Source organism: Wolffia australiana, chromosome 18 (genome assembly GCF_029677425.1).
Source record: "Wolffia australiana isolate 7733 chromosome 18, ASM2967742v1".
NCBI lineage: Eukaryota > Viridiplantae > Streptophyta > Magnoliopsida > Alismatales > Araceae > Wolffia > Wolffia australiana.
In genome coordinates, this window is record NC_135852.1 from 3,415,126 (window position 1) to 3,434,590 (window position 19,465).

Below are 19,465 nucleotides of genomic sequence, written 5' to 3' on the forward strand. Positions count from 1 at the left end.
AAGGCTCGCCAATTGTTCAAGCATTGTACGCAAGCCCCTCTTCCACCGACTCATCCACTCCATTATTTCGCATCCATAGTGATGTTTGGGGACCCGCCCCGCAGGCCAGCCTCAAGGGCCACCGATACTTTCAGATCTTTGTTGACGAGGCCACCCGCTACACATGGGTTTACTTGTTGACCGCCAAATCTGAGGTTGCTCCGACGGTCAGTCACTTCTGCACCATGGTTCGTCCTCAGTTTGGCCGGGGCATTCAGCGGTTCCGCTCCGATAACGCACGGGACTTCGTCAACACCGAGCCGGTCACGTACTTTGCTGACCATGGGATTCTCCACGAGTCCTCCTGTGTGGCCACCCCTGAACAGAACGGTATGGCAGAACGTCGGATCGGGTATGTCACGTCAACCGCCCGTACCCTTCTGCTGAACTATTCTGTTCCGTGGGCGTATTGGGGCGAGGCGGTCTTAACGAGTACCCATCGCGTAAACCGTCTCCCCTTCCAGCCCCTCGGATTTGTCAGCCCACTGGCTCGTCTCACCACGGCTTTCCCCCATCTCTCGCTGCGGACTGGACTACTCCCTCGCATCTTCGGGTGCATGGCGTACGTCCACGACACGGCTCCCTCTCGCACGAAGCTCGATGCTAGAGCTCTTCGGTGCGTCTTCGTCGGGTACGCTTCTCTCCAGAAAGGTTACCGTTGTTACCACCCTCCGTCTCGGCGGTTTTTCATCTCGGCAAATGTCACCTTTGCCGAGCATGAGTCTTATTTCGGTGACTCTACCTCGTCACGCCTTCCGCTGGATGAGACTTCTTCGACTCCTTCCTTGGAACCCTTTCCATTAGTGGGACCCATTCCTCCACTGTCGCTGTCTCCAGCCACGTCCACTTCTCCCTTGCCCCCTACCGCCTCATCTCCCGGTGCACCGTATTCTCCTCCTAGTGCACCCCCTTCCCCCGGGGAGTCCTTCTCTCCCCCCGGGGAGCTACCTTCTACTCTCGGTGCACCGTATCCTTCTCCTAGTGCACCTCCTTCCCCCGGGGAGCCTCTCTCTACCCCCGGGGAGCTAGCCTCTTCTCCCCCCTTTGCTTCCGCTCCTCCGTCGGACGATGCATCTCCCTCTCCTACTGATGATGACGCTCAGTTGGAATGGCCCATCACCCTTCGAAAAGGGGTTCGTCAGTGCACTCGCACACCTCTCTACCCCTTATCTCACTATCTCTCTTTTGACTGGCTAAGCCCTTCATACCGGTCCTTTCTTTCTCACATCGAGTCGCATCCACTTCCTTGTCGCCTATCCGATGCTCTTGCTTCTCCTCATTGGAAAGCGGCGATGGATGAGGAGATGCAGTCCTTGCTCAAGAACCACACTTGGGAAGTCGTTCCACTTCCTCCTGGCAAGAGGGCAGTGGATTGCAAGTGGATTCATGCCAAGAAGCATCATGCCGATGGTACTCTCGAGCGCCTCAAGTCTCGACTTGTGGCTCGGGGGTTTACTCAGTCGTATGGCGTGGACTACTTCGAGACATTCTCTCCTGTGGCGAAGATGGAAACAGTCCCTCTCCTCTTGGCGCTTGCGGCTCACTCCGACTGGCCGATACGACAGTTTGATGTGAAGAATGCATTTCTCCACGGTGACTTGACGGAGGAGGTGTACATGCAGCCACCTCCCGGGTATACCCTTGGTCCTCTGGGAACCGTCTGCCGGCTGCGGAAGTCTCTCTATGGACTGAAACAGTCGCCGCGGATGTGGTTCAGTCGGTTCTCTTCGGTCATGAAGACCGAGGGTTACACTCAGAGCAATGGGGAAGCCTCCCTATTCTTCCGTCACAGTCCCGCGGGTGTCTCCATCTTGGCCGTGTACGTCGACGACATCCTCATCACGGGGTCCGATTCTGGAGAGGCCGGCCGCCTCAGCTCTGCGTTGGCCAAGGAGTTCGAGATCAAGGCCCTCGGGCCTCTTCGCTACTTCCTCGGCCTTGAGGTGGCGTACTCCCCCCGGGGGATCTTTGTGTCACAGCAGAAGTATGCCGTCGACCTACTGGCCTTGACAGGCATGACCGAGTGTGCGCCGGTTAGTACTCCCATCAACCCTAACGTCAAGTTGGGTAAGGGGGAGGACTCAGCACCGGTGAACGCATATCAGTACCAGCAGGTGGTGGGGAAACTCCTGTACTTGACCCACACCCGCCCCGACATCAGTTTCGCCGTCAACCTCCTCAGTCAGTTCATGCACTCTCCGCAGGAGATCCATCGTCAGGCGGCCAACCGGGTACTTGCGTACCTAAAGGGCTGCCCCGGGAAGGGTTTGTTCTTCTCTCGGAGTATGGAGCGGACCGTGAAGGTGTACACTGATGCGGACTTTGCCGGCTCAGTTGTGGACTGTCGTTCCACCACGGGGTACTGCACTTTTGTCTTCGGCAGTCTTGTCAGTTGGAAGAGCAGCAAGCAGGACAAAGTGTCCCGCTCCAGTGCTGAAGCCGAATACCGGGCACTTGCCGATGGGGCCTCTGAAGGCCAGTGGATATACGGGATCCTCCATGACCTTCGTGTGGAGTATTCAGGCCCGATCCACTTCTACTGCGACAACAAGTCGGCAATCGCTTTGGCAAAGAACCCTGGCCAACAGGGACGAATCAAGCATATGGAACTCCACCGCTACTTCTTCAAGTAGCGCGTGGACGAGGGCATCTTTGACTTGGAGTTTGTTCCATCCGCTGATCAAGCTGCTGATGTCCTCACCAAAGGACTATCTCGCCCTCTCCTACAACGTGCAGTGTCCAAGCTCGGCATGGATGACATCCACACTTCGCTTGCGGGGGGTGTTAGTGAGATATTACGCCTTATGGGCTAATGGGCCCTATTCTATAAGCCCATTAGCCCTCTTATCATTCTCTCTCTCCTAGGGTATATATATACCCACACATGTACTCCATTGGAGTTATGTCATTATCTTCTCTCTTCCTCTCTTAACAAAGAGAAAAGAACAAGAAGAGAAGCCACAATGGCCAATGCCGCAAAAAGTCCCAAATATGGACATCTTTGCCCTCGCTATTGCCAATTCTTATTTATAAACATCTAGTGGCGCCCGGAGGATACAACTTTGCCACCCAATGATTAAATGGGCCCATATGGGCCTTTTTGGGCCGACCATAACAAGTCCCTAACGAGACTCTGTCACAAATTTAGTTTCATAGCAGAGATTGCGTTGTTTTTCACTCCTACCTTTCTCTTTTCTGTAATCGTTTGTGAAGTAGCTCAAGGGGACAGATCATTTTGCAAAGATCAATAGCATGATTCAGATTTATGGGAAATGTAGCTGAGATATGTAATTTTTTTTAGGGACGGAATTGGCATAAACACCTCAAGCTAAGTGTAGGTTTCTATCCCAAAAAATTAAAACATGACAGAAGGTTGCGAACATGTATTACCTGAAGAGCCTCAAACCTAACAGTAGGAATCACTTCCAAGCCACAAAATCGAAATATAACTGAAAGTATACTCGGTGTCTTCTCTGTAAATGTGACATCTGAGATTAAGAGAATCAGTCTTGTAAGAAAAGATGATTGAAAAAGGGAGGAAGATGTCATAAAAATATAAAAACCACCCATTTATATCTTAATGTACCAGACAAGAACATTCTCAATATTTTTTTTTTCGAAGAAAGAATATTCTCAATATTTAGGAGACATTTTGTGGGCATTACTTTTATTAGATTAAAATTATTGAAAACCCACTATTATTAATCTCCAACATTAATTAAGCCCTCCTTCTAATCCGACTAATAGCATACAGAAAAATAATATTGTCAGGATTATGGTCGAGACCTCAGACCTTCACTGAAACTTACATTAAAAAAAAGGGCACTAAAGTTGAGGTAAAAGAAAACTGAAAAAAAAAATATTGATGATTTTTTTTTATCAATCACAAAAACTGGACAGATTCACTCATGGACGTCATTAGCACATTTCAATGAACACTAAAGTTGACGCAAAATAAAGATGAAGGGAACCTTGCGATGAATATTTCTCAATCATTGATGAAAGATGCTGAGATGGTGACGTTGCAAGCGCAGCAGCAAGGCAACTAAAAGCCATTCCCTGTGATCAATAGAAATAATTAAATTCACGCAAAACATCACAACCAAATCAAAATAAAAGATGTTCAGACTCACCAGGTGGGTTGTTTGATCTCCCTTCGGAGAAAGACCTTTACAAATCCTTTCTAATATGGTAGTGATGACAGTTGGCAACAAGTCTCCAGGCATTCTCGAGTATCTAGTACATGAAACTTTTACTTGAGTTATTTTAATGAGCAAGATGCCTGGAAATATACTGTTGACTAACCTGAGGGATCATTTTGAAACAAATAAATAAATAATTATGAAATTATTCAGCGCCATTTACACTCCATCATCGACATAAATAGAAAGAAAATAAGTCTATAACAGTCTGCTTTAGATCAGAATTATAAGTCACGTGCTTTGATGTAAAACTGATGTATCAAACATTGCAGGGCCAGTACACTTCCCTGACTGCAATAACGGAGATCTCGGCTTTGAAATAAGAACCTTCCCTGTCCGGTGTGGGCCTAGTCATTTATGATCTAATATTGGATCCAAGGAAAATAGACAAAACAACACAGGGAAGGATGCCTGTGTTCGACGTTATATGACAGCCAGGAGGCCAAAGATGCTGAACGTATTTGAGACTTAATGAGTTCACATGTAACAGATGGTATGTATACAAATGGCATGCCCCAAAAATAGCAGAATACTAGTATGAACAAAGTCCAGAAATCCTCCAATATGTCATGCAAACATTAATCTGGTCTACAAAAGTTATTTGATTGATTTATCTGGTCTATGCAAAAAGAACTGATTTATTTGATCCTAGATGAGGAAAACTAAGCCCTGGGGCAAAAAAAATTAAATATCATTAGAATCTAATCCTGTCACAATCTACTGGACTTCCATAAAGCATCACTGATACGAGAGTTTTGCCTGTCGCACATTGTTTCTGTTAGCAGGTATTGTGGTCTAACTCTTGCTTTTTCAGCGCCACGTGGAAACTCTAGCTAACAAGGCTAGAAGAAAGTACAAAGCCAGATGGAAATCAGATGTTGCCTGCCACACATTGTTTCTGTTAGCAGGTGTTGTGATCTAGTTCCTCCTTTGTCTGCAGCAGCTACAAAAAATCTAGCTGACAAGGCTAGAAGAAAGAAGAAAATCAGACTTTTTCGTCTATCAATGGACCACCCCAACGTTATTAATGGGGTAACATGTGGACCACTAGTTTGATTGTCTTTACCAGTCCATAATGAGGTTTTCTCATTTGGAATCCAAATATCTGGGGCTGATCACCAGTCTGATGTGATCTTCCCTCTTTTCTTCAAACAAATATCATTTCCTACACTTAGAGCACAGAAAATTGGCACAAGGACTATGGAGCACCTTGGTTAAGAGGTCTGCAAGGTGATCATCAAGGCGATAGGCATCGGTGCAATGAGCTAAACTTGGATCTTCTTCATAATTGAGGGGCAGCCAAGTTCATCTTCAGCCAATTGATGGAAAACTAGTTTTGACACAATGTAGAAAGCCATCTGACCACTGCAGTACAAAGTCATGGGTCTTCATGATAAAAGTGATACGCCATCATATAAATGTTTCCAAGTTGAATTATTGAAAGAACATCAAAATTGAGTAGTTCCAAACAAGAGTATCAGTTTCGAATTCCAAGCCCTAATCATTGTTCTGAGAAAAGTAGTAGAGAAGAAAAGAATAGATATCAACAGAGGACAATCTGCTAGATCTCTTCCTCTTCAAGAGGCCATGGTCGTTCCACTGCTCTGGTCTCCGATTTTTCTGACCATCTGCAATATTCAGATCTCAAAAAGTCTCCTCTTTTTGCACAGTCCTACATCCAAAACCCAATGCGCATGGTGAGTACAGAGGAGACAGGTATGGTGGCAGTGGCCAACACAAGGGGTGGGAGCCGGGTGGACAAGGACCAGCGGCTTATTAGCCAGGTCCCAATGGTTGTAGATTGCACGGGATATCTGAGGAGCAGACACAGGGAAGGGTTGAGACAGTCCACTGAAGTGCATCTCCTGGAATATATGGGGGATAATATATAAGTAATATCAGTGGAGCAGAATCCGCGCGCCACTGATATTACTTATATCAGCGGAGCAGAATTCGCGCTAGCACAGGATCCGCGCGCCGCGGTCCGGGTGTGCTGGCACGAGGGATGGTCGCCGACTTTTCGAGGGCACCTGTCAGATCAACGACAGAGGGACCTCCAGGAGTTGAAGCTTTCACTGGGGCAGCTTACGCCCACCGAGGACGGGGCCAACCGGGTCGTATGGCGGGGAGCAGTTTTCTCCGCGAGAATGGTATACTCACGGCTCTGTCAGTCTCACTCCCCGGCTGTCCCAGACCTCCCCGGGGGGTGTTGCCTCATCTGGAAGCGGAAGATCCCCTTGACCGTGAAGATATTTGGCTGGTTGCTGCTGAGGCGTCGACTCACTACGTGAAGTGTACGGCGAAAATGGAGACCGGGGGAATCAGCCGAGTGCGCCCTGTGCAGAGGGGAACTCGAGGACTGCGACCATCTGTTCTTCCGCTGCCCCCTGACGCGGGAGGTGTGGACTACGGAAGAGATCCCGGGTGTGGCCACCCGATCGGTAGAGTCCTTCTGGACATCACTCCGGGGCGGGCCATACCGGAGTGAAGCCGAGTGGCAAAGACTCTTTGCCATCCTTTGGACCTTGTGGCTTCACCGAAATGAGGTCATCTTCTGGAGTCGACTACCAGTAGCTCTGGCAGTCATACAAGACGCCAGGGCTCTCGCTTCAGTGTGGTGCCGCGGCATGTAACCGCGTTTCGCCTCTGGTCATCCATACCTTGTAATGATTTACATAGTTATGGCAATGGGGGCACCGTCTTACTGGTGACTCCCTTTTTCGTTTCAAAAAAATATATATATATATATCAGTGGAGCAGAAGAGAGGAATAATGGGGCCACATTTGCAAGGTTTTTTTGCCAATGGAATGTTCTTACTGGAGACCAAATAGGAGAAGTGTGAGGTGCAGGATTGGAGAATTGTGGGACTGATAAGAAACTCCATTTTTTTCTTTTTTTGAACTATAACAAGGGATGAAACACCCGACGAATCAGTGAACCTCTCATCAGGACCTTACAGGCCCTTTACATACTTATCAGTCACCATCAAAACCTCCCTTCACTTCCCATTGCTCGCAAGGTCCATGCTGCCTTAAGTCCCTCCATCGGTAGAAGCCCTTCTTCCTCTGAACAACACCTTGTTTCTTTGCAACCAGATGGCCCACAACACCGTTAGTGCCCGGCCCCCTTCCCTGTTTCTTCTTCCCACTTAATTTTGTGCCGAATCCCAAAAGGCCTGTTCAGATGTCACCTTCAACCTTGAGAGTGACTGGCTGGCCCAAACTGTGCGAGTAAAGGAGCATTCAAAGAAAAGATGGTTGCAATCTTCTTCCCCGTTCAAACACAGCACGCATTGCGATGAAGTATCTGGGTTTAACTTTTTGCGTAAGACTCTTGTCATTAATCTTTTCTTTGCTAGCAGCCACCCAAAAACCCGCACCTTCAATGCAACTTTTTGGCGCCATATGAACCTGCATGCTCTGACTAGTGCCATCTCTTCCTCTTGCCGCTCTTGGATCATCGTATAAGCCTTATTGGCCGAGAAGGGGCATTTTGTCCATGTCCAACTAACTCATTCTCCAACTTCTGGGCGTAACTGAAATAGGGATTGCTGCATATCTATGAATTCCGACACAAACTGGTCGGGTAAGGCACCTTGTATGATCGGGTTCCACGCGTCCTCCCAGCAGTCACCCACGTGGGCATTTTGATCTCGGACAAGTGCATACAGCCGAGGGAATGTCTCACTATGAATGCCCGGTGGCGACCATGCATCTCTCCAATATTGGAATGTCTTCCCGTCGCCAAACTTGGCCGAAAAAAAAACCTTGCACTCTAGGAAAAGCCTGTCTCAGCCCTTGCCAGAATGGCGATGCTCCATGATACATATCTGCATTTCTGTCCCAATTCATACCCTTACCGTAGATGTCTCGCAATAAATTGATGACCAAATCCTCCCGTGGATTCATAATGCTCTCAACCACTTGGTTAGTAATGCCGTGTTCATGCTCTGCATGTGTAGGAGCCTAGACCTCCCATCTTAATTGGGCGACATACCTTATCCCATGCCACCATCGCCAGGCCCCCTCTTTGTTCTGGCCCAGATCTCTTCCACAGAAAATGCCTCATCATGCCTTCTATTCTCTTCCCGACTCCTGTGGGCATCTTGAATACAGAGAGATAGAAAATCAGAATTGATGATAAAACTGACCTTAGTAACACCAATTGTCCCCCTTTCGATAACACTTTTGCTTGCCATCCCTCTAGGCACCATTCCACCTTCTCAATGACTGGTTGCCAATCAGCTTTTGTCATCCTTCCCTTCGTTAGTGGAATGGAAGCCGCCCAATTGGTGTTCTCAGAATCTCCGCACATTGTGCTTCTTCTTTTGGCGAGAGCCCATAACACATAAAAGCTGATTTGCTCCTGTTTATTTGGAGTCCCTAGAAATCTGCAATCAGATCAATTATTATGGATAAGTTTCTAGCTTCCCTCACTGAGCCTTCAATGAAGAAGGTGGTGTCATAAGCGTATTGAAGCAAGGGAATTCCATTTGATTGCTCGGATAGTTTATAGCCTCACAGCAAGCCCGTTGTGCATGCTTGCTCAGTACATACTGCGAGTGCGCCCACAGCCAAGACAAACAGTAACGGTGCCAATGGGCAGCCTTGTCTCACTCCTCGTTGAAGATGTATTCAACCACCTTCTGGGCGACTATTCACTAGCACCGTGCAGGAGTGTGATGTGATGCATCTCTTCACCCATATTAACCATTCCTTGGGAAAGCCCCTCCTCTTCATGGATGCTCATAGGAAATCCCCGTCTAAAGAGTCGTACGGCTTGGCAAAATTGACCTTCCACATGAACCCTCGCGTTCCCTTCCTCTTCCATGTGGCTAGTATTTCCCCGGCTGTTACTGCACTATCCACCAGTAGCCTGCCAGGAATAAAGGCTGACTGAGCAGGTCCAACCAGTTCACCAATCATGACTCTCAGCCTGTTTGCTAACACCTTCGCAATAATCAAGTAGATTGAATTTGACAATGAAATGGGTCTAAAATCTTCAATTTTTTCTGCCCCTTGGCCTTTGGGCAAGAGGAATATATGCGATCTATTGATCTTCTCCATGTTTCCTCATCCCTCTCTAAATTCATCAAATGTGGCCATCACATCTGAACTGACCAGATTCCAACATTGGCTGTAAAAGAAAGCCGGGATGCCATCTGGACCCAAAGCTCCCTCCCCATTCAACCCTTTAATTGCTGCCTTGACCTCGTCTTCTGAAAACGGTCGGATCAGTTCCACTTGATGTTCAGGGCTCACCCTCCTTGCCCCCTTGCTGCACCACCTCCATCTACTCCGTTTTCCCTTTCTGGAGAAGGATCTGAAATGATATGCAATGGCTTGCCCCACTGCCTGTGTGCCAGTGTGTTACCTCTGTCCCACCTTTATTTTCAATATTTGGTTTGTACGTCTCCTGCCATTTGCCACCAGATGGAAAAATCTAGTGTTTGCATCCCCTACGCGTAGCCATAATTGTCTTGACCGCCGTCTCCAATCCATCTCCAATTTCTTGTCTTCCTATGCTACCACACCCTGCCATCTTCTACGTTCTTGAACCTCTTCTCCCTCTAGAGTTCTGGTGTCTTCCAAATCATCCAGTTGCTTTACTTTGGCTAGAACATCAAAGGCCTTCTGGGCGTTCATTGTAGAGGTATCTCTGTAGGAAATGGGACCGGTTGGACTGTGTACACTTGGAAGTGCATGGCAGGTCCTACATCATTCCTCCCTCTATACCCCATCAATTGTTGTCGCAGCCCTTTCAATCTCTGGGCGATGGTCTCTATGTCTGACCTTGCTCTTGGCAGTGTAGTCCATGCTTTCGCTATCTCAAGAAACTCCAAAAATACTTCTCTGTTTCGGAAATTCGAAGACACATTCCGTCTCAGACGCTTCGTTGATGCCCACAAACGAGAATACAGTCTCAAGGGAAACAAGATATTGGTCCGTGGAGGAGAGAGGAGGGAACAGAAGGATTCAGAGGGAGCGGGAAGATCGTTGCCCCGAGAAGAGATTAGCGGCCTCCGGTTGCAGGGAAGGACATCTGCACGTCGAAGGAGCGACCAGCCAAAAAACTGCACCTTTGCAATGACAACAAAATAGGCCTAAAATCCCCAATGCTGACGACCCCTCCGATTGTAGGGAAGAACATCGCTAAATAATACGTCGATTATAGGAGAGTATCAACTGGTATCAGAGCCTCGACGATCTCCATCCCTGATTTGCGGCGAGGAAGGGCTCACACCCTAATAGACAAGCACTGCGGGAAACAAATGGAGGAAGCAGGCGATCGAGGAAAAGGAGTCATGAACGAACAAACAGACACGGTGGAGATATTGTCCAACATCTTGGTGCAGTTGCAAGGGATGAACTCCAAGCTGGAAAATACTACTGGCTCCACAACGAAGCCAACTAACCCTCCTGATAGAGGGTACGGGCGCATTCAGGTAGAACAAGCAGAGCATAAAATGGAATTCAGGAAGGGGGATCTACCCTATTTCAATCGCTCTAATGCACAAGGATGGTTAAACTGTGTGGAGCGATTTTTTAAGGTACACCGCATACCTGATCATGAAAAACTCCACCTCGTATCTCTACATATGGAAGGCTCCGCCCAAGGGTGGTTTATCTACACGGAGGAGAACTTTGGTCTAGGAGGTTGGGACATTTTCAGAGAGCAGTTCGAAAAAAGGTGCAAGTTATCCTCGAAATCATTATGTGAGAGATTTATTAATCTACAGCAAACAGGATCAGTCTCCGATTATTGATCTGAATTCGAAGAACTGGCTGCTTTCCTATCCCATTTATCTCCGGACGTACATGAGACAGCTTATCTAAGGGGGCTGCAACCCAACATTTGTTCCGAGCTGAACAAGTATCGACCGTATAGAGGCCGAAAGTAATGGATTTTTCTTTGGAAGGCCAAAAGTAATTTGTTAATGCAAGCCACCAGGGCTTCAGGGAAGTTAGTTACTACGGTTGGTCAACACACTTCTACCAGATATAAGGGGGGTTCTTCCGTTCCACCGGGAGGACTATTTACAAATGTGGAGTCAAGTGTTCGAAATCACATTCCAATTACTAAAGGAGAACAAATCAATGGCACGGGTAAAGGAAGAATGACTTGTTTATCTGCTGAAGAATTTCTGCAGCGAAAAGAGAAGGGTTTGTGCTATCATTGCAATGAAGTATTCGTTCCAGGGCATAAATGCCTCAAGAAAGTGACTATCTATATGTGTTAGTGATAGATTATCCCTCATGGGCTAATTGGCCCTATTCTATAAGCCCATTAGCCCTATTATCCTCTCTCCCTCTTAGGGTACATATACCCTTACATGTACTCTGTTCAAGCTATGTCATTATCTCCTTCTTCTCTTCCCCAACATGGTATCAGAGCTCCAGAGCTCCTTCCCTGGGGTTTGACATCGCCCACCTATCGCCGCCGCACGCACAGCAGCCGCAGCCGCCACGCACGCACAGCAGCCGCAGCCCGCAGCCGCCGCGCACGCACAGCAGCCACAGCCCGCAGCTTCCGCGCACGCACAGCAGCCGCAGCCCGCAGCCGCCGCGCACGCACAGCAGCCGCAGCCGCCGTGCACGCACAGCAGCCGCAGCCTGCAGCTGCCGCGCACGCACAGCAGCCGCAGCCCGCAGCCGCCGCGCACGCACAGCAGCTGCAGCAGCCCGGTGCCGCGCACGCCGACGCGACGCCGCCGCACACGCAGCAGCAGCCGTCGCCGCACGCGCCGCAGCAAGCCGCCGCTGCAGCACTTCCGTAGCAGCTCCGCAGCAGCACCATGCCGTTCACCGAGACCGACTTCCTGGAGAAGCCACTGTCCTACAAGGTGGCTCATCCGCTTCCATCGGTCCCGGAGACGACACTCTTACGGGGCCCGAATCTACTCCCATGGATGCGCTTCGTCGAGACCACCTTGAAGGCGCGCCAGCTCTTCAAGCATTGCACTGAAGACCCCCTTACCGTCGACCACCCACATTATGCAGCGTGGGATGTTGAGGACCAGTTCATCCTCGGCTGGATGTATGCGTACACCCTGGCTCCAGATTTCCGCGACCGTCTTCCGCATCAGAAAACGGTGAAAGGCTTCTAGGATCAGGTGCGCTCCTTCTGTGGTCGGGAAAGCGACTGGTGGCGTCTTTATTCCCTTGCAAGTCAGGCCAGCAATCTCCGTCAGGGGTCGTTGACGATCTCTGAATATGCACTTGCCCACAAGAAGATGTGGGATGAAGTGGATTACTACCTACCGCCCGACGATCCGACGTCCAAGACGTTCCAGAATGTGCTTCTTCTGCAGATCATGGGCTTCCTCAACGGCCTGAACCGCGAGTATGATGACGTACGTCGTCGTGCCTTGCACCGCAAGGAAGGTCCTCCTGCCCTCGAGGAGTTGGTGAAGGAGCTTCAAGAAGAGGAAAGCCACTTCCTCCTCCATGGGACTCCCTCCTCCGGCCCCCCGGGTGAGTCGACCGCACTACTGTCTGCCCCTACATCTTCTGTCCTCTCTTCAGGCGGCAAGGCACCGTCGATCCTCCCTACGCCCACCTCCGCCGCTCCTCCAGCTGGGACGACGATTTGCTCGTATTGCGGCAAACCGGGCCACGGGAAGAACAAGTGCAAGAAGCGCCTGAATGACTGGCGAAAGAAGAAAGAGGCCGCAGAAGGCAAGGCCATGGCGGCCCATTCTGATTCCTCCTCCTCCAGCCCCTCCGCAGTGACCATGGACCAGCTTCAGGCAGATTTGGCCCGCCTCCGTGACCAGATTGGCTGCCCTGCAGAATCCGTCCACGGCCTACTTCGGCGGCTTTGGTGCGTCTTCCCCTCCTTCATCTTCAGATGCATGGTACTGTGGCCATACGGCCTTCCACTCACCTGTCGTCTCCGATACGACTTGGGTCCTTGACTCGGGGGCTACCGAACACATGACCCCGAGCAATGCCCGGTTTGTATCATATGAGCGGCATCGTGGTGGCCGCACTGTCCTCACGGCCGGGGGTGGACGTCTCCGTGTGGCCGGAATCGGGGCAGTCTATGTGGACGGCCTTGGTGTGGTCCACAACGTTCTCCATGTCCCCGACCTGCGGGCCGTGCTTATGTCTCCGCAGCGCTTAGTTGATGCTATCTCCTGCTCCTTCCACCTACAACCTGACGGCATGTTTCTGTCTGACAAGGTGGGCCGGACTACACCGATTAGGCGGGAGAACGGACTGCTGATGCTGGACGATGGAGGCCGCTCCCAGTGCTTCATGGTGCACCGGACTCTTCTCTCGGTGGCTGAGCAGCGTCGGGGACGCCTTCTGATGGAGCATCACCGACTTGGACACCCACCTTTCTCCACTTTACAGCGTCTTTTTCCCTCGTTGTGTTCGGGCGTGGACCTTAAGACTATGCTTTGTGAACCTTGTCAGTTAGCCAAGCACCGCAGATCCTCCTTTGCTTCATCCTCGTCTCACACATCGACCCCGCTGTTCCGAGTCCACAGTGATGTTTGGGGGCCGGCCCCGCAGATCAGTCTGAAAGGGCACCGCTACTTTCTACTCTTTGTGGACGAAGCTACCCGCTATACGTGGGTCTACCTCCTGACTGCGAAGTCGGAGGTTGCGCAGAATGTTCGACACTTTTGAGCCATGGTACAGACACAGTTTGGTCGAGGCATCCAGCGTTTTCGTTCCGACAATGCCCGGGACTTCTTCAACGCTGACCTCGCCTCCTTTGCCGACCGGGGCATCCTCCACGAGTCCTTTTGTGTGGCCACGCCCGAGCAGAATGGCATGGCTGAACGTCGCATCGGCTATGTTACCTCGACGGCGCGGACATTGCTGTTGGACTCCAAGGCGCCGGGGCGTTATTGGGGAGAGGCGGTTTTGACGAGTACTCACCTCGTTAACCGTATCCCCACCCCACTCCTGGAGTTCTCCAGCCCCTTGGACCGGATGACTGTGGCATTCCCGAATGCTTCTTTGCGGACGGGACTCTTGCCTCGTATCTTCGGCTGCACCGCCTACGTCCATGATACTTCTCCCACACGCACGAAGTTTGATGCCCGCGCACTCCGGTGTGTGTTTGTGGGTTACTCTTCCCTACAAAAAGGGTACCGGTGCTATCATCCGCCTTCTCGGCGGTTCTTCATCTCGGCAAACGTCACCTTTGCCGAGCATGAACTTTATTTTGGGGACTACTCTACCTCATCACGCCTTCCGCTGGATGAGGCTCCCTCGGCCCCCCCCTTGGGGCCAAGTCCGATCGTGGAGTCCACCACTCCCACTCCACCCTCCTCACTTCCGGATCTTTCTCCCCTTGATTCCTCTTCCTCACTTCCTCCTGCGGGGTCCTTGGACATATCCTCTACCTCTTCTTCGTTACCTGCCCTTCCCCCTTCGGCAGCTCTCCCTCTCCCCTTGGTCTCCATTCCTCCTTCCGTCCCCCCATCCTTGTCAACCCCCGGTGCGTCACCCTCCTCTCTCGGTGACCAACCCTCGTCACCCCCCGCTCCTGGTCTACCCTCGCCCTCCGGTGAGTCTCCTCCGACTCCCGGTGTGTCTTCTACTGCTCCTCCCGGGGAGTCCCCCATTGCTTCCGCTCCTCCTGTCGATGGTGACGATCAGTTGGGGTGGCCTATTGCTCTACGGAAAGGGGTCCGTCAGTGCACTACGGCCCCCCTCTACCCTCTCTCTCATTACCTCTCCTTTGACCGGCTGAGTTCTACCTACCGGTTGTTCCTCACCCGCATCGAGTCGGATCCCGTTCCTCGCCGCTTAGCCGATGCTATCGCTTCTCCCCATTGGAAAGCGGCGATGGACGAGGAGATGCAGTCTCTCCTCAAGAACCATACGTGGGACGTCGTTCCACTACCTCCGGGCAAGAGGGTAGTGGACTGCAAGTGGATTCATGCCAAGAAGCATCATGCGGACGGTACTCTTGAACGCCTCAAGTCTCGACTTGTGGCTCGGGGGTTCACTCAGTCCTATGGCGTGGACTACTTCGAGACGTTCTCTCCCGTGGCGAAGATGGAGACTGTCCGGCTTATTCTGGCGCTTGCAGCGCACTTCCACTGGGCCATCCGCCAGTTCGACGTCAAGAACGCCTTCTTGCACGGCGACTTGACGGAGGAGGTGTACATGCAGCAGCCCCCAGGCTACTCACTCGGCCCCCCCGGTCACGTGTGCCGACTGCGGAAGTCCCTTTATGGACTCAAGCAGTCCCCGCGCATGTGGTTTGGGAGGTTTTCCTCTGTTCTGAAGACCGAAGGGTACACTTAGAGCAATGGAGATGCCTCTCTCTTCTTCCGTCACCGCCCGACCGGTGTCTCCATTCTTGCCGTGTACGTCGACGACATCCTTATCACGGGATCTGATGCTGCCGAAGCTGTCCGCCTCAGCACTGCCTTGGCTAAGGAGTTTGAGATCAAGGCCCTCGGCCTTCTTTGCTACTTCCTTGGTCTTGAGGTGGCCTACTCCCCCCGTGGGATCTTCGTCTCGCAGCAGAAATACGCTGTCGACTTACTGGCACTGACAGGGATGACCGATTGTGCGCCGGTGAGCACTCCCATTGATCCCAACGTGAAGTTGGGCAAAGGGGAGGATTCGCCGCTGACGAATTCCCACCGGTATCAGCAGCTGGTGGGGAAGCTCCTCTACTTGACGCACACTCGGCCCGACATCGCCTTCGCTGTCAACCTGCTCAGTCAGTTTATGCACTCCCCACGGGAGATTCACCATCAGGCCGCCCACCGGGTCCTTGCGTACCTGAAGGGCTGCCCCGGAAAGGGCCTGCTCTTCCCTCGCAGCACTGACCGGACAGTGAAAGTCTACACTGATGCTGACTTTGCCGGCTCCGTTGTGGATCATCGGTCTACCACGGGCTACTGCACGTTTGTCTTTGGCAGTCTCGTCAGCTGGAAAAGTAGCAAGCAGGACAAAGTCTCCCGCTCTAGTGCCGAAGCCGAGTACCGCGCACTCGCCGATGGGGCCTCAGAGGGCCAGTGGATCTACGGCATCCTTCACGATCTTCGCGTGGAGTATGCTGGCCCGATTCACTTCTTCTGCGACAACAAGTCGACGATCGTGTTGGCCAAGAACCCTGGACAATAGGGCCGCATCAAGCACATGGAGCGCAACCGCTACTTCTTCAAGGAGCGAGTTGACGAAGGGATCTTTGACCTGGACTTTGTTGCATCCGCCGACCAGGCAGCGGACGTCCTTACCAAGGGACTCTCCCGCCCTCTTCTTCAACGTGCCGTTTCCAAGCTCAGTATGGAAGATATCCATACTTCGCTTGCGGGGGGGTGTTAGTGATAGACTATCCCTCATGGGCTAATGGGCCCTATTCTATAAGCCCATTAGCCCTATTATCCTCTCTCCCTCTTAGGGTACATATACCCTTACATGTACTCTGTTCAAGCTATGTCATTATCTCCTTCTTCTCTTCCCCAACAATATGCTTCAAGAAGAAGAAGAGGAAGAGACACATCCACTAACCCAAGGAGATTTTATGCAATTAGATGACAACCCTGTGTACGGTGGGGCCCTTATGACGATAGAAGTAAGTATGAAAACTCCATCGGCTGGTACCCATGGGTCTTTTCAATTATGGGGAGTTGTTCACCTACACAGAGCAAGGGTGTTGATTGATGGAGGCGCCACAAGTAACTTTATTTGTCCTAGTTTGCTCGAAGTGCCGGGATACCCATTAGGCCTTATCACATTGTCCAGATTATGTTGGCAGATGGGTCTTACAGGCGCACGACAGGCTTGTGCATCAATGTCTCAATAAGTCTTCAGGGATTTTCATTTGAACAGAATCTTATGCCATTACCACTAGGAAACGTTGAAGTCATTCTGGGAATTCCGTGGTTGAGAACCTTGGGGTGGTTTCATAGTAATTACAACCATTTGATGTTGAAGATAGTACAAAATGATGAAGTCATTACCATTCAAGCCGACCCAGAATTCAACGGGTATCGTTATTCCTCCTTTGAAAATGACCAGGGGCATGAAAATTGTATGAACTCCATCGAGAAAACGGATTGGCTCAATAGGCGTCATCCAGCAATCACCACAGAGGTAGACGCTCTCGCTTCTACATCTTATCTATCTCAGATAAAGCAACATTTTCCCATGGTATTTTCAAAACCTCTAGGGCTCCCTCCAACTAGAGCATGTGACCATCAGATCCATCTCATACCAGGCTCTCAACCGGTGAATATTCGACCCTACAGATATTCACATGCTCATAAAAATATTCTAGAGGACCTCACACAGGAATTATTGGAAATGAATATTATACGAGCATCTAATAATTGTTTCTCGAGCCCAGCTTTGCGAGTCAAGAAAAACGATGGGGGTCATAGATTGTGCATTGATTTTCGTGCCATCAACAAGTTGAGCGTTCCGAACCGGTTTCCTATCCCCATTGTAGACGAACTATTAGAAGAGTTATACGGCATGTCAGTTTTTTCCAAATTAGACCTCTGCTCGGGCTACTACCAAGTCAGGATGCATCAAAGAGACATTCATAAGTCGGCTTTTAAAACACATCAGGGGCACTATGAGTTCAATGTGATGCCGTTCGGGTTATCTAACGCTCCGGCCACGTTTCGATCTCTCATGAACAACATCTTCAAACCACATCTTCGGCATTTTGTATAAGTATTTTTTTATGGCATTTTGATTTATAGTCGGGACACTTCCCAACACGAAGGCCACTTACAGACGGTTTTCAAATTATTGCAAGCTCATGATCGTCATGTGAACCCAGAGAAGTGTCAATTCGGTAGAGCATCTATCCATTATTTGGGGCACCACATTTCAGCAGCAGGAGTAGCAACAGATCCGGCAAAGATTGAAGTTATATTGCAGTGGAAATCACCTATGAATATCAAGCAACTCCGGACGTTTCTGGGGTTAACAGGATATTATCGCAGATTTGAAGCTGGGTATGCGTCTATGGCCCAACCCTTAACCGCATTACTCAAGAAGAATTTTTTTAAGTGAACTTCTGAAGCGGAAGAAGCTTTCCAGGCTCTTAAACACGCTTTATCAACTACCCCTATACTCCAATTACCTGATTTTTCTCTACCTTTTTCCATTGAGACAGATGCTTCAGGGCAAGCCGTAGGGGCAGTACAGATCCAAGCGGCTCATCCAATAGCCTATTTCAGTCGAATGCTATCCATTCATAAGAAGTTCAAATCAGCTTATGAATGGGAGTAAATCGCAGTGGTATGGGCTGTCCAACAATGGAAACATTATCTCATGTTTCAGAAGTTTCTTATATATACTGATCAATTCAGCGTTCGTTTTCTGTCCAACCAAAAAGAGATACCAATACATTACCACAAGTGGTTAGTCAAGCTTGTTGGATTTAATTTTGAAATTCATTACAAATCAGGGAAAAAGAACGTGGTAGCAGATGCCCTGTCGCGGTCAGTGTTAGACGATGCAACTGGGAGTTGTAATTCCCTATCTACTATTCACTGGCTCGATAGAAACATCATTGACAAAGAAATTGAAGGTGACCCCAAGTTACAAAAAATCAAAGCTTCCATCATCCTAGACCCGTCTCTTACCCAAATTTTACAATCCATCAAGGTTTATTATGCTACAAACGACACATTGTGTTGCCCACATCTTACAGTATCATTCTGAAGATCCTTAATGAATTTCATGACTCGGCCATTGGGGGTCATGGGGGATTGCAACGTACATACAATCGTATTTATCAACAAATCTTTTGGGAGGGTATGAAACAGCAGATTAAAGCTTATGTTAATGAATGCTCAATATGCCAACAACACAAGTCGAGCCGTGGGGACAGAGGGCCCGCTTACAGGACGCCATGCATCATGGCGTGACACAGGAAGGTGGGAGACGAGCACCAAGCGAAGGGGTGGGGCATATTTGCAGCTTGACGGCTAGACAGGAGGAGCAGCAGATAAGAGAGGGTTTGAAAACCCACATACTCGTAGATGCGGAGGATGCCGGCGAGGATCATGAAAGGTTAGGGGAGGAGACGGAGGGCTGGGTGAGGGCTGGCCCAAAGCGAGCCAACTCATACAGACCTAGGCCACTAAAATGGGGAGAAAGAGAAGGCTGCTGCTATAGATGTCTGAAGCACGGACACAGAGCAAGAGAGTGCCGAGGCACGTTGGTATGCCAAAGATGCATGGGACAGGACACCGACAATTCGACTGTCCTGGAGGTTCACGGGA

General features: G+C 50.1%; 1 protein-coding gene across 5 annotated transcripts in view; it reads right to left on the bottom strand.

Annotated features, from left to right (window-relative positions):
* The window catches only part of LOC144715202 (ARM repeat superfamily protein), a 78,704-nt gene that overhangs the window by 44,808 nt on the left and 14,431 nt on the right, over positions 1-19,465 (bottom strand). For 4 of the 5 annotated variants that reach the window (XR_013584549.1, XM_078590114.1, XM_078590113.1 and 1 more), the window contains exons 12-14: positions 4,173-4,344; positions 4,011-4,098; positions 3,430-3,527 (exon numbers count right to left, since the gene is read on the bottom strand). Coding sequence is in view for 4 of the 5 variants with exons in the window: in XM_078590114.1 (XP_078446240.1) it covers positions 3,430-3,527; positions 4,011-4,098; positions 4,173-4,344 (358 nt within the window). In the remaining variant the exon portion in view is untranslated. The remainder of the gene's footprint in view (positions 1-3,429; positions 3,528-4,010; positions 4,099-4,172; positions 4,345-19,465) is intronic. The other variant, XM_078590117.1, reaches the window with a different exon arrangement.